We start from the raw sequence: 14594 nt of genomic DNA on the forward strand, positions 1-14594 counted from the left end.
GCTTTTTTTTTAAAAAGGCGCAAATGTAATTTTTTGTTTGTAATCGAAATCCCTTTGCTGCACCAGATAGACAAGAAAGGGACAAATGAAGAGGATGACGTTGAAAGTAACCTGTTGCAGCCAGCGGGTATTCTTTCCCGATGGGTCACCTTTGAGCTGAAGATCTACAGAGCAGAGGACATTTCACACAGTACGTCATAGAGACACGTTAACATGGTTGTTTTCCCATGAGTGCCAAGTTTGAAGAACCTGGCTATACCCTGACAGAGTTGTGTGGTTCTGCAGTACCTTCCACCGTCCCAACCATTGGCCCTCCCCTTCCAGTCCCATTTTTAAAATTCTCTCATGGGATGTGAGTGGCGCTGGCAAGGCCAGCATTTGTTGCCCATCCCTCATTGGCCTTGGGAGCACATTGCTGTGGGCCTGGAGTCACATGTAGGCCGGACTGAATCAGGATGGCAGATTTCCTTCCTTACAGGGGCATTAGTGAACTAGGTGGGTTTTTTTTTTTGCTAATAGTTTTATGGTCCAGCTTTCAATTCAGATTGTTTTTTTTTTAAATTAATTGAATTTCCGCTCCACCAGCTGCCATGATGGGGTGTGAACCAGTGCCCCCAGGGCATTAGTCTGGGCCTCTGGATTACTGGTCCGGTGGGACCGGTAATGTTTCGACCAATCAGAGCCAATGTGCCAACCAATGAACAGCCCTTTTCTCCGGTAGTATTAAATTGTTATGATTGTTTGAAATTTGGCATTCTTGTGTTTGTCCTGATGAGTGCAAGGCAGAAAGCTTAGACAACATGTCTCCCTTTTCAGCAATATTCAAGTGTTTCATTTCCAGTGGGAACTGGTGCAGTGAGTGCCTCTCTCTTCATGCTGTATTCTGCCAGTTCCTTATATTGAGGGATTACGGTAATGAGGGGGAAGGGTTGTCGTAGGGTCAGAAAGCCATCAAAGATGAAAAGGGAGGATGAGATAAATTGAGGATTAGTGACTGTGACCTCAGAAAATCCTGAAGATTAGAAAATGTAGGAAGACAGAAGGAAGGTTAGCATTATGTATTTTATATCTTAGATTTGCCTCAGAGCAAAGCAGAGATTACACTAGTTTCTAAGTGTGCAGGAACTTAATCTACAGAGTTTTATATAAGGCTGAAAATGTCTACACCACACTTCGGCTCTGAGCTTCTTCGAACTTTTGTGGTGTCTGTTTACTTTGCTCTGAGTCAACACCTAGGCTTAACCAATCGAGCACAGTGAGCATAGATCAGTTACCAGACTCTCTTAATCAAACACAGAACTTAGATTCCTGGGAAAGAGAAGGATAGATCCCGACTGCCCCTCTCATTCCCACGTCGCCGGTGTCTCCCATTTTCTTTTACGCTGAACGCCGTGTTAGAAATGAAAATGGTGCACAATATGAAGCAGGATGCAAACTTGCTATCAAATCTTTTGCACCATCGCATGCAGTCACGATCTATCCCTGAACCCCTTAAACCGGTTGCCATCTTGAACTCAGTGAGGACATCAGAGGAGGGAGTATAGACTGGATAGGGAAACTTGGAAAATAGGGAGGAACAAAGAGAGGTAAATTCTGAGGAGCACAGACGATTTAGAGTATCATCAACAAAATTGGGAGGGAGAGAGGGAGAGAGATGAGGGCGGAAATACTTGTCAGCTGAAACATTCACTCTATTCCTATCTTCTTAGTTGCCAAAGGGTTTGTTTCGAACTTGAAGCACATGTTTGGGGTGGATTCTGATAAAAAGGATGGCGTCGACTCGTTTCTTGAAGTCAGCTTTGCTGGTAATAAGGTGAGTAGCAGATAGTCCTTTCTCACTGGGTCGCCCAATGCAGTAGCTTGGTAGGGTGTGTACCTGGAGTTTCAGGGCCCAAAAAACACTGGAGTTTGATCCCCCTCTCCTGTCCCCTGCAGTCCATGAAGGTCTCTGGTTGGTGGTGAAGGGTGTGCCCCAGCGCAGGGGTGGGTAAGAGAGAGTGCCCCAGGCTGGAGTGAGGGGGGGAGGGGGAAACAGCCAGTGGAGTTTCCATTATTCAGTCTTGAGATGTGGGCGTTGCTGGCACAGCTAACATCAATCACCTATCCATAGTTATCCTTGAGAAGGTGGTGATGAGCTGCCTGTGTCAGCTGTAGCTCAGCGGGTAGCACTGTCCCCTCTGCGTCAGAAGGTTTTGGGTTCAAGTCCCACTCCGGGATGTAAGCACAAAATCCTAGGCTGTCATTCCAGGGCAGTACTGAGGGAGTGCTGCACTGTTGAAAGTGCTGCCTTTCAGTTGAGACATAAACCAAAGGCCCCATCTGCCTGCTCGGGTGGATATAAAAAATCCCATGGCACTATTTTAAAGAAGAGCCAGGGAGTTAGTTCTCTCTGGTATCCTGGGCAATATCTAGATCCCTCAATCAGTATCACAAAAAACAGATGATCTGATCAATATTGTTGGTGGGAGCTCGCTGTGCGCAAATTGGCTGCTGTGTTTCCTACATTATAATAGTGACAACACTTCAACAGCAATTCATTGGCTGTAACATATTTTGAGATGTCTAATGGTCACAAAAGACATTGTTTGAATGCAAGCCTTTCCTCCTTCTTGAATTGCTGCAGTCCACCACGTGCTGTAGGTACACCTGCAGTGCTGTTAGAGAGTGAGTTCCAGGATTTTGACCCAGCGACAGTGAAGGAACCGAGATATATTTCCAAGTCGGGCTGGTGCGTGACATTGGAGGGAGCCTGTTGGGATGGTGTTCCCATGCGCCTACTGGTCCTTCTAGGTAGTAGAAGTCATGGGTTTGGGAAGTGCTGGCTTGTTGCCGCTGAAGTAGAAACTCATTGTGTGATCCCTTTTGGGCACATTGAGGACCTGTCTCCCAGTTAGGGTAGATATCACTGTCACAGTGAAGCTCAATGTAAGCTTGAGGGACAGCATCTCAGCTTTCGATTAGGCACATCACAGCCTTCTGGACTCAACATTGAGTTCAACAGCTTCCAACCATAAACTCTGTCCTTTTCTTTGCTTGTTTTGGTTTTACTCTTTTTTTCCCCCCTTTTGTTCAGCAGCACACATGCTCTCCTCACTTCTTTTGTTTCTTTTGCTGCCTCACCCCCCATCCCCTTTGGCCCCTGAAGACTAATTCTGCTGTCAGTCAGTCTCTCCTGTTTTCCACCCTATCGCAGACCTTCCTTTTGTCCTTGTCCCACCCCAGCCCTTGCTCAAAACCCTATCACAGCTCCTGCTGAAAGGCTGTCGATCTGAAACGTGATCTCTGTTTCTCTCTCCACAGATGCTGCGTGAGCTGCTGAGTATTTCCAGCATTTTCTGTTTTTTATTTTCCATATTACCAAGACTGGGGTTTCACGCTCACTGCACCATAGATGCCAGAGCCTGGTTCATTTCTTTTATCACCCGTGACAGTCTCCCAAAAGTTGGGGGTTAAATGGGATTTGACAGGGGGGAGAAAAAACAAGTGTAAGGTGGGAATTTAACACTCTGTCCTTCTTGCAGATAGCAACGAAAGTAATAGAAAACCACATAAATCCTGAATGGAACCAAGTGATTTACCTGCGGAGCAGGGTAAGTTTCACACCATCCTGAACTAAGAATCACAGGTCAAAGGGGCCAAGGGTTGTATCAATGGAGGGGTGGCTGAACAAAACAGCAGTGGTACTTAAGCCCTGGCGTTCTTATTGCATGAAAGGGTTACCTCACTGGTTGTGATATGCCCCTGTACATGGCTTAAAATAAACGAGTTTGAAATCTTCTGCAAATAGTGGCAAGGAGAATGTCAGATGGTACCGGGACTATAAGGGTTAAATTACAAAGATAGGCTGCATAAACTAGCCCTGAGGATTAAAAGGATGATCCTATCGAGGTTTTTTTTTTAACTCTTTCGTGGGATGTAGACATCTCTGGTGAGGCCAACACTTGTTGCCCATTCCTAATTGCCAAGTGCTCGGCCATTTCAGAGGGGCAGTTAAGAGTCAACCACATTGCAGTGGATCTGGAGTCACATGTAGGCCAGACCGGGTAAGGATGGCAGATTTCCCTTCCCTAAAGAGCATTAATGAAACAGATGGGTATATACAATAATCGATTTTAGTCACGGTCACAATGACTGAGACGAGCTTTCAATTCCAGATTTATTCATTAAATATAAATTCACCCAGCTGCCATGATGGGATTTGAAGCTGTGTCTCCAGAGCATTAGCCTGGGGCCCTGGATTACTAGTCCAGGGACATCACCACTATGCCACCATCTCCCCTTAAAGATGATTAAAGGAATGTGATGATCGGGAGAAATGATTCCTGATTCTAATGCCAAGGGGCTGCAGTGAGAAATCAGGTTGGTGTGTTCAGCGTTGAGATAGTACAGAAGATCAGCGTTTCCAGAATGGATCAATTGGTGGCGGTGATGGCTTGCAAGGAGAGGTGAATGATCTCGGACTTCCCATAAAGAAACTGTTGCAGTAGGTGGTATGCAGGGGGTTAGCGAGCAGTCTTGGAAAATTGCAGGAAACAAGATATTGGCAGGCCATTGACGAAATGATCTTTTGCGTTTACTCTCTCCGCAGTTTCCGTCCTTGTGCGAGAGTATTCGCTTCACTGTGCGTGAACGGTAGGTGGAGATTGCTTTGGTTCATCCACCCTGGTGGGGCAGGTGTTACCCTGACTGCTGCCAGGTTCCTGTCACGTTAGAGACTGCTCCGCTTAGCTCGTGCTGCCGCTTCTACCTCCCCTGCAACGTGTTGCCTCAGCTGAGTTCGCTGTGACTCCTAAATGCCCTTGACTTCTCTCATTCTACCTCCCATTGTCTTGTTCTCATTTCTCCCTCTGTTTGCCGCTATCTCCCACTTTCTCACTGCCATTCTCTTTATTTTCCAGCGCACGGAATGTAGGCACAGTGGTCTTTACGCCTCTTGTCGAGGGAGGTTTGGTCTTTACCAGTAACTTTCAGGAGATTTCTGTTTCAGTTTTCTCCCAACTTTTACAAAGTTGCTAGTTCTCGTGGCTTATAGTTTCACAGCAGGTTGGAGGGGGTGGGGGGGTTTATTCAGGTGGTTGGTGTCACTGGGCAGTGACCAGGAACCTTGGCCTTGACCAATTTTCACCCCCTGGGCACCCCTTTGTAAAGAAAGTAGGAAAGAACTTGCATTTCTGTAGCATCTTTCAGGACCTCAGCACGGCCCCAAAGTGCTGTAACAGGCAATGAAGCACTTTTTTGAAGTGTGGTCAATGTTGCAACGTAGGAAACTCAGCAGCCAATTTGCACACAGCAAGCTCCCACAAACAACAGTGCAGTAAATCACCAGATCATCAGTTTGTGATTTTAGCTGTAGGAAGAATATTGGCCAGGATACCAGGGATAACTCCCCACTCTCTTCGTCAAATTGAGCTCCAGGAGCTTTTACATCCATCTGGGAAGGCAGATGGAACCTTGGCTTAATGTCTCATTCTGAAGGCTGGGAGTGTCCGGCCTCGGTTTTTGTGCTCAAGTCGACGGAGAGGGACTTGAACCCACAGCTCCCTGACTTAGAGACCTGAGTGCTACCCACTGATTGACAACTTCATCCCCCATTGCATAGCGCATTTAGGCATTGGGCCGAAAACAATTTTTTAAATGCCGCACAGGTTGCAGTCATTCTCTGAGTTGGCCTTAGCAACCATGGCCATGCTGCTCACGACCTCCCTTTGGCCTCTCCAGCTACCATGGCGCAAACTCAGAAAATTGGCAGGTAATGAAAACTCCGCTCAAAGATTCCATTAAAGCTGGGTCAGTCAAAAGGTTGTGGGACAGGTCAGAGAGTTCCTCCTGTCTTATAGTGCTCAGTACATTAGTTCAGAAGAACTGCCTGCAAGTCATTAAGATCTTAAATGGTTCCTCTTTTCAGGAAGAGCGCGATCAAAAGTAATCCTTTAGGAACGACGTACCTGAGCATCTCAAAAATCTCATCCACAGGGTCAGAAGGTAAGGGATATTGGCCTCCATATTCAAGAAGAGGCCAAACAACTCCTTGAGAATGCTCTACCTTTCAATTTAATCATGGCTGATATGCAGCTCAGCTCCTGTTTTTGCACGTGAAAGCTTGAATTGACTCCCAGCATCCACAGTCTTTATTTTACTCACTAATCCTTTGTAACCCTGCTCAAAGTCAGTCCATAAGGTCTGGAACATTACACAAAGGTAAGAAAGGCTTTCATTTCTATAGTGCTTTTCACAACCTTAGGATGTCCCATAGCACTTTACAGCCAATGCACTACTTCCTGAAGAGCAGTCACTGTAGTAGGAAACAGGGCAGCCAACTTGCGCACAGCAAGCTCCCACAGCAGGGAGATGAATGGCCAACTTGACTACTTTTGGCATTAATTAAGGGTGAATATTGGCCAGGACACTGGGAGAATTCCCCAGGGTTTCTGTTGGGATCTTTTGTGTCCACCTGAAAGAGCAGATGGGGTCTTGGTTTAATCCAAAAGACACTACCTCTGACAATGCAGTACTGGACTGTGAATGCCCACCGAGATTTTTGCGCTCAAGTCTCTAGAGTAGGATTCAAACCCACGGCCCATTGACTGAGATTAGATACATAACTACCTAACATAATCACGATCCCTAACTGCCCACATCTATGGTCTTTCTCAGCTGGGTTCAGGATCTCTCTTCTGATGAGCGACACTGGGAGCTTTTCTGCTGATCCTTTGTCTATGACTTTGGACAGTAGTAAGATATTAAAATTGAAGAATCGTGCATCTGTCCTTTGTTACCTTATGGATAGTTTCATACTTTTTGAAACATCTGATGACAAATCCATCTTCCAAAAAGGCTGATGTAGTCATGGATGACTCCTTTTGCAGAACATATTCGCTAATTAAAGTACATGGTGGAATCACTTTTAATGAGGTTTATTGTCTAAACTGTCACAGCTTTAATGTCAGTCTTAATACAATAGTTCAGTGGTCACCATATCTAACTTGCCTTTTACTTCCTCACTATACATAAGAACATAAGGAATAGGAGCAGGAGTAGGCCATTCAGCCCATTGAGCCTGCTCTGCCAGTTAATAAGATCATGGCTGATCTGACGTGGCCTTTATTCTACTTTCCTTCTGCTCCCCCCAACCCCCCCACCCCCACCCACCCCCGACTTCCTTGTCAATCAAAAATCTGCCTAACTCAGCCTTGAAAACATTCAAAGTTCCATCCTCCACTGCTTGCTAGGGAAGAGAATTCCGACACTAATGTCCCTCTGCGAGAAAAAATGTCTCCCCCTCTCCATCTCAAATGGGAGACCCCTTATTTTGAAATAGTGCCCCCTAGCTTCCCCCATGAGGGAAAACATCCTCTCAGTAGCCTGTCAAGCTCCCTCAGAATCTTACATGTTTCAATAATATCACCTCTCATTCTTCTAAACCCCAGTGACTACAGACCCAACCTGCTCAACCTTTCCTCATAGAACAAACCCCTCATTCCAGGAATCAGCCGAATGAATCCTCTCTGAACTGTCTCCAATGCCAGTATGTCTCTCCTTAAGCAAGGGGACCAAAACTGTACACAGATAAAAGTTGTGATTACTACATTACAACAAGAAATGAATAGCAGTATAACATTCACAGACTTCAGGACAGATTGATGAACACTTACATAGAATTTACAGCATAGAAACAGTTCACTCAGCCCTCCAGGTCTATGCCAGTGTTAAATCTCTCTCCTCTCATCGAACTGCATCAACATTCCTATTTCTTTCTCCCTCATGTACTTGTCGAACTTCCCTATTGATGCTATTCACAATGTGTTAGTAGATTCCACATTCCAACCACGTTCTGGGCACAGAAGTTTCTCCTGAGTTCCCCTATTGGATTTATTAGTGAGAACTGTGTGTTAATGACCCTTACACCCCCCCCGGTTCAGATTGTACCTGCTCACACTTTATGCCAGACCTCCTGCCTGCATCTCACACGTCTGTCGGTTAGTTGGTAATTTTGCACATTGTTTTCTAACCAAACAGATGATGAAATACCCGGCTTCCTGCCAACGTTTGGACCGTGCTTTTTAAACCTCTACGGGAGCCCCCGGGAAGGCTTGGACGGCATAGATAAAAATGATGAGCTCAACCTCGGAAAGGTGACTGGCTTCATTTCCTTACTGACCAACATTGAGCGAGGTTTCACGGTCCATTGTGTAGGCAACTTTAAAAAGAGAAAAGGCAAATGAAGTTGAGAGGTAGTGAGGGGAACTCGAGTAGGATTACAGCACTGACGGTGTCTGTTTGGCTTATTGTGCCTGTGCTGGCTTGTTCAAAGAGCCATCAAAATAGTCCCACCTCCCTCGACTCTTTCCCCAAGGTTCCTGCAGATGATTTTTTTTTTAAGCATTTATCCAGTTCCAAATTTGCTTCCACCTCCTCGTCAGGTGGTGAATTCCAGTTCATAACTTGCTGTTTAAACATAAACCCCTCATCTTTATCTCCCCTGGCTTTTTTCATAGTTCTCTGTCACCTCTAGTCACTGACCATACCCCCCCACCACTCCCCCAACCACCACACCCCCACCCTCCTCTGCACCATTGTTTGGAATGGTTTTTTACTGTCTACTCTGAACCCTTCATGTGATCATTTCTCAGTCTCCTTTGTCTGAAGGGGAAAATTTCATTGTGGGTGCCAACTGAATGTAGCAAGCCCTGGGCAATGTTCAGTCTTCGACTGATATGTGGCAAGTAGCATTTGTGCCACACAAGTGCCAGGCAATAACCAGCACCAAGAAGAGAGGGTCTAACCACCACCTAATATTCAAAAGCATTGCCGTCACAGAATCCCCCACCATCAACATCCTGAGGGTTAACTTTGACCAGAAACTTTGGTGGTACAGAACTTGAGTATTGATTGAAAAAAAAAGACATGTCTTGCACTCATCAGGACACTCACAAGAATACCAACGTAAGGGGGAAAACCATCAATTTATACTGTATGTGAAGAGAGTGCTGATTGGTTGGAAAGGGCATTGCCCTGGAGAATGCACCACTGATGGTGACTGACAGTTAACTGCCAAGCATTGTTTGAAATTTAAACCACGCAGCTAGACCCTGATTGGTCAAGGCATTGCCCTGAGGAATGAGTCAGCGAATGGCTGTCACTCATTTTGTATATCTGAAACAGGTGCAATGTATGTACATGTTCTTTCTGTCTGCAAGGACCAGGGCCCTGTGTATTAATATATGTAGCTCCCGGTACACACACACACACACACACACACACACACGCGCGCGCCACATTGTGAGCCTGACTTTTAATTGGTTGTCAGTGTAATTCTCAACACGCTGAGGATTATTTAGCAAATGCGAAATATTTTGCAATTTATTTTTTTAGCATTTATCCAATGTGCTAAAAATTACACTGACAACTAATTTAAGATCATCAGTCGGGCTCACAATGTGGCGCGTGTGTGTGTACTGGAAGCTACATATATTAATACACAGGGCCCTGGTCCTTGCAGACAGAAAGAGCATGTACATACATTCAGCTAAACAAAATAAGTGACAGCTATTCACTAACTCATTCCTCAGGGCAATGCCTTGATCAATCAGGGTCAAGCTGCCTGGTTTAAATTTCAAACAATGCTTGGCAGTTAACTGTCAGTCACCATCAGTGGTGCATTCTCCATGACAATGTCACTTGCCAATCAATCAGCACTCTCTTCACACACAATATAAGTTGTTGTTTTTCCCCCTTATATTGGCATTCTTGCGAATGTCCTGATGAGTGCAAGATGAAAAGCTTAGACTTATCTTTTTCTTTCAGCAAAGTCCCATAAATACTGTGCCTACAACAATAGGTCAGAGGCTGGCAGTTCTGCAGTGAGTAACTTGTCTTCTAACTCCCCAGAGGCTGTCCCACCATCTACAAGGTATAAGTCAGGAGTGTGATGGAATGCGCTCCATTTGCCTGGATGAGTGTGGCTCCAACAGCACTCAAGAAGCATGACACCATCTAGGACAAAGCAGCCCGCTTGACTGACACCACATCCATCACCTTCCCCATTCCCTCCACCACTGACACACAGTAGCAGGAGTGTGTGTACCATCTACAAGATGCACTGCAGCAACTCACCAAGGCTCCTTCGACAGCACCTTCCAAACCCACAACCACTACCATCTAGAAGGACAAGAGCATCAGATGCGTGGGAACATCACCGCCTTTAAGTTCTCATCTTAAGTTCTCAGCACCCTCACTTGGAACTATATCATCGTACCTTCACTGCCGCTGGGTCAAAATCGTGGAACTCCCTTCCGAACAACGCTGAGGGGATATCGACACCACATGGACCGCAGCAGTTGAGAAAGCAGCTCACCACCACCTTCTCAAAGGCAATTAGGGATGGGCAACAAATGCTGGCCTTGCCAGCAATGTCCAAATCCCAAGTATGAATGGATAAAAAAAAAAATCAGGATTGTGTTTTAAAAAAATTTGTTGGCTTGTGGGAGTTGGTGGAGACCAAGGAAAGTGAGGATAGACACAAAAAATGAGCCTTCACTTCAACATGGTGAGGGTGGAGAGAAGAGGCAGAGTGGAGGAAGTTTCTGCATTAGGAGGTTTGAGAGAATACAACAGCATAAAGTATGAACTTAATTGAGAGAGGCTGGGGGTCAAGTAGGAAAGAGGGATTGCCAAGACAGAAGTGTTCCCTTGATCTTGTTCAGTGTAAGGAGAAGCAAGTGAGTACTCGGATATGGTAAAAGCTATTAAAGGAGACGAGAGGTGCAGTGGTTTCAGAGGAGCAGATGTGGAAAGAGATCAGTTTGAGGACAGAGGGGAGTGAGTCCAGCAATGGCAAGGGATAATCAGAATGGGCAGTGGTTCAATGGTAGATGGGTTATCCTGCTTGTGTGTTCCCCTGTTGTATTTTTAACAAAATCAGAAGAGTGTACCTTGGTTGAATAAACCTCCCCTGCAGTTTATTTTTCCAATTTTCTCCCTTCCTTATCCCAAGGTGTTAATTCTCGTTGAGATAGAGTTCCATTGGCACTAACTACCATCCAGTACCTAGTGCAATGAATGATACTTACAGCTATGAGTTAAGCATAGAAGGATCCAGGAATGTTAAGCACGCCCAACTCTCCAACTTAACAGGCTATCTGGAGCCCTTGTTTTTCCAAATTGCGCAGAATGAAGTATTGAAATGGGAGAGATTGAAATCTGCCACATTAAACCTGGTAGAGCATTCTGATTTTTCTCCTTGCTCTTTCCCTCAGAGTGAAGGAGTCTCTTATCGAGGACGGATTTTGATAGAGTTGATCACAAGGATGGACGAACATTTGGGGAAAAGCATTGACAACTTGTCTCATGAAGATTATTCAATTGTACAGGTATTTATGCAATAAATTCGCACTTTTCCACACACGCCAAAATGACCCGTGGTTTGATTCCTGGTCTCAGGAATTGTGGATTGCTTGTATAGAAGAGCAAGTGTTTGTCTGAGTGTTCTCATTTCTGTGTTTGAAGTGCCTGGTATAAATTAGACCACTCTCAAATTACTAATGGCAGCATATGATGTAGACAGGATTAAATTCCCAAGTTCTACAGAAGGACCCTTCAAATCTCATTTTCTTCAGTCTCGAAGAGTTCTTTATCTGTACTTGACTGAACTGTGTGCATACATAGGAGCTTAATCATATGAAGCCCACTCACTGGCCCTGCCTCTTATAACTGGTGTTGTACCTTCCCATTCACCCATCATCCCTATGTTTGTTGACCTACATTGGATCAATTTTAAAGTTCTCATTCTTGGTTTCAAATCCTTCTGTGACCTCGCACCCTCCCTATCTCTGTAACCCCCTTCACCATTAATGGTAACAGAGCAGTTATGTTACTGGACAAGGAACCCAGAGGTCTGGAGCAATGCTCCGGAGACATGAGTTCAAATCCCACCATGGCAGCTGGATGAATTTAAATTCAATTAATTAATAAACCTGGACTATAAATAAGCCTCATTAATAACGATCACGAAACCACCGGATTGGTTGCAAAAACCCGTCAGGTTCACTAATTCCTTCAGGGAAGGAAATCTGCTGTTGCTACCCGTTCCAGCCTGCATGTGACTCCAGACCCACAGCGATGTGGTTGATTCTTAACTGCCCCCTAAAATGGCCCCAGCAAGCCACTCATTTGAGTCAAACCGCTCCAGAAAAAGCACTCTGGGTGTACCTACACCACCTGGATTGCGGCGGTTCAAGAAGACAGCTCACAGCCCACCTTCTCGAGGGTAATTAGGGATGGGCGCCATGCCGGCCCTGTCAGCGACTCCACAAGCCAAGAATGAATTAAAAAAAACATTGTGCCTTCATCTGCCTGAGCCCCTAGCTCTGAAGTTCCCTCTCTAAACCTCCTCCCCCCTTACTTTCCTCCTTTAAGATGCCCCTTAAATGTTGCTTTTCTACTGACTTTTTCAGTCCATTGTCCTAATATGTCTATAGGTGGCTCGGTGCCAGATGTTGTCTGATTAGGCCTTTGTGACGTTAAAGGTACTATAGAAATGAAAGCTGTTGTTAGTGTAGGAAGACATGACAACGTCTCTTTGATTGCATGGTTTCAGAAATACTTGCAGAGGCGGAGGTACAGCCTCTGCGTGGTGTTCTATTCGGCTACGCAAATGCAGGATATCAAGGAGCCGGTCCAGTTCGAGGTCAGCGTGGGGAATTATGGCAACAAGTTTGACAAGTCATGTAAACTTCATGCGTCCACCACGCAGTACAGCCAGACCATGTTTGATGGTAAGAGACTGCATCAGTGGTATGAAAGCAGATCACACACCTGCTGAACAAGAAGGATTAAAATAGGCTGGCGGTGAATTCTTTTCAAATTCCCTTCTTCCGTTAGGCAATTCTTGTGAGCCAAGCCTGCAAAATGCTTGCAGTGAAATTAGTGTCTTTATAGCAAAGTACTTCTTCAAATCCCCCCTTCCATCCTACCCCCCCCGCAAAACTAAGGGTCATATGGTGGTGGTCTGTTACAGGTCACTCAGAGTTGTTGTGGCAACAGGCACTCTTACATGCACGTTGTTGGCTGGAGCTGTGGATAGTGATGGTAGAGACTCCAACATACTTTCCATCACATGGTTGACAAGGAATCTCTTCCACTCTTACCACCTGCTATTGGCATGTGTTGGAAGGATTTTCAGGTTGATACTCAACCTGTTTGGCTGCATTATGAGCATACCTTCCTTGGCCATCAAGTCCTGGAGTGGGATTTGAACCTAGGGCTTCTGGCTCAGAGACTGGGTCACTGCCCACTACGCCACAAGACTTCCCAGATAGAAGGTGGCCACTAATTAGTCTAATAGGGATTTCAGTAGAAAGGTTTTTAACCTAGAGAGCGGTGGGATTGTGGAACCCACCACCAGGTGGAATGGTTGAGGTGAATATTATAGATACGTTTAAGAGGAAGCAAGATAAACACACAAGGAAGAAAGGAATAGAGGGATATGGTGATCGGGTGAGATGAAGAAGGGTGGGAAGTGCATTGTGTGGAATGGGATCACTGTTGAGCCAAATGGCCTGTTTCTGTTCTGTTAATAATATCATCACTATAAGCTCTCACTTGCATGAGGTAAACAAAGATGTCCCTTGTAGTAATTTCACTTGAACCTGAAGTTTGTTTCCCGGTGACATTAGGCATTTCCAAAGCAGCAATTTGAGAAAGCCCATGAACAAGATAATACAAATATACAAATTGGGGGCAGGAGTAGGCCACTCAACCCTTTGAGCCTGCTCCACCATTCAATGAGATCATGGCTGATTGATTGTAACCTCAACCCCACATTCCCAGCTAGCCCCAATAACCTTTCACCCACTTGCTTATCAAGAATCTACCGACCCCGCCTTAAAAATATTCAAAGACCCTGCATCTTTTGAGGAAGAGAGTTCCCAGCACTCACGACACCTCTTAGAGAAAAAAATTCTCCTCATCACTGTCCTAAATGCGTGACCCCTTATTTTTAAACAGTGGCGAATGAACATCGCCGCTACTTTCAGGGAGCACTAATCTCTCCCCAGCTTTTTGTGAAAATTTAACTCACCATGTCTTCGCAGGTAACTACTATTACTACCTCCCCTGGTGTGACACCAAGCCAGTGGTGGCTCTGACATCGTACTGGGAAAACATCGACCACAGACTCGATAGGTTAAACATTCTCCTTAAAATCATTGACAAACTGGTGAGTACTTTATGGCAGCTCAAAGCAGCAGGTCTGGCGGCCCCTGTGGCAAGAGGAGCACGTTAACGTTTTCAGAACAGTCCTGACAAGAGGTCATTGACCTGAAGTGTTAACTCTGTTTCTCTTCCTGCCACCTCCCCCACCCCCCTCACAGACGATGCCAGACCTGCAGACTGTTTTCCTGCCTTTCATTTCATGATTTCCCCGGGTTCTCTCGCTGTCGCCTCCACTCCAAAGCTGCAGATCCTCAGGATTTTTCTACTGTGCAGAAGCTGAAACAAAAGCAGAAATTGCTGGGGGGTTGTGGAATGGAGGATTTGATCAATGCATCGATGATTGATTCGTTATTGCGCTTTGTTAATTAATTCGCGAATAACCA

At 45.4% G+C, this 14594-nt stretch overlaps 1 protein-coding gene across 1 annotated transcript in view; it reads left to right on the top strand.

The window, feature by feature from the left end:
- The window catches only part of LOC121290057 (myoferlin-like), a 119648-nt gene that overhangs the window by 30588 nt on the left and 74466 nt on the right, over window positions 1–14594 (top strand). The window contains exons 12-20 of the mRNA XM_041210213.1: window positions 67–190; window positions 1710–1813; window positions 3522–3590; window positions 4589–4632; window positions 5906–5982; window positions 8002–8132; window positions 11256–11369; window positions 12596–12773; window positions 14091–14215. Coding sequence (XP_041066147.1) covers window positions 67–190; window positions 1710–1813; window positions 3522–3590; window positions 4589–4632; window positions 5906–5982; window positions 8002–8132; window positions 11256–11369; window positions 12596–12773; window positions 14091–14215 — 966 coding nt within the window. The remainder of the gene's footprint in view (window positions 1–66; window positions 191–1709; window positions 1814–3521; window positions 3591–4588; window positions 4633–5905; window positions 5983–8001; window positions 8133–11255; window positions 11370–12595; window positions 12774–14090; window positions 14216–14594) is intronic.

The sequence above is a fragment of the Carcharodon carcharias genome, chromosome 17, assembly GCF_017639515.1.
Source record: "Carcharodon carcharias isolate sCarCar2 chromosome 17, sCarCar2.pri, whole genome shotgun sequence".
Taxonomy (NCBI): domain Eukaryota; kingdom Metazoa; phylum Chordata; class Chondrichthyes; order Lamniformes; family Lamnidae; genus Carcharodon; species Carcharodon carcharias.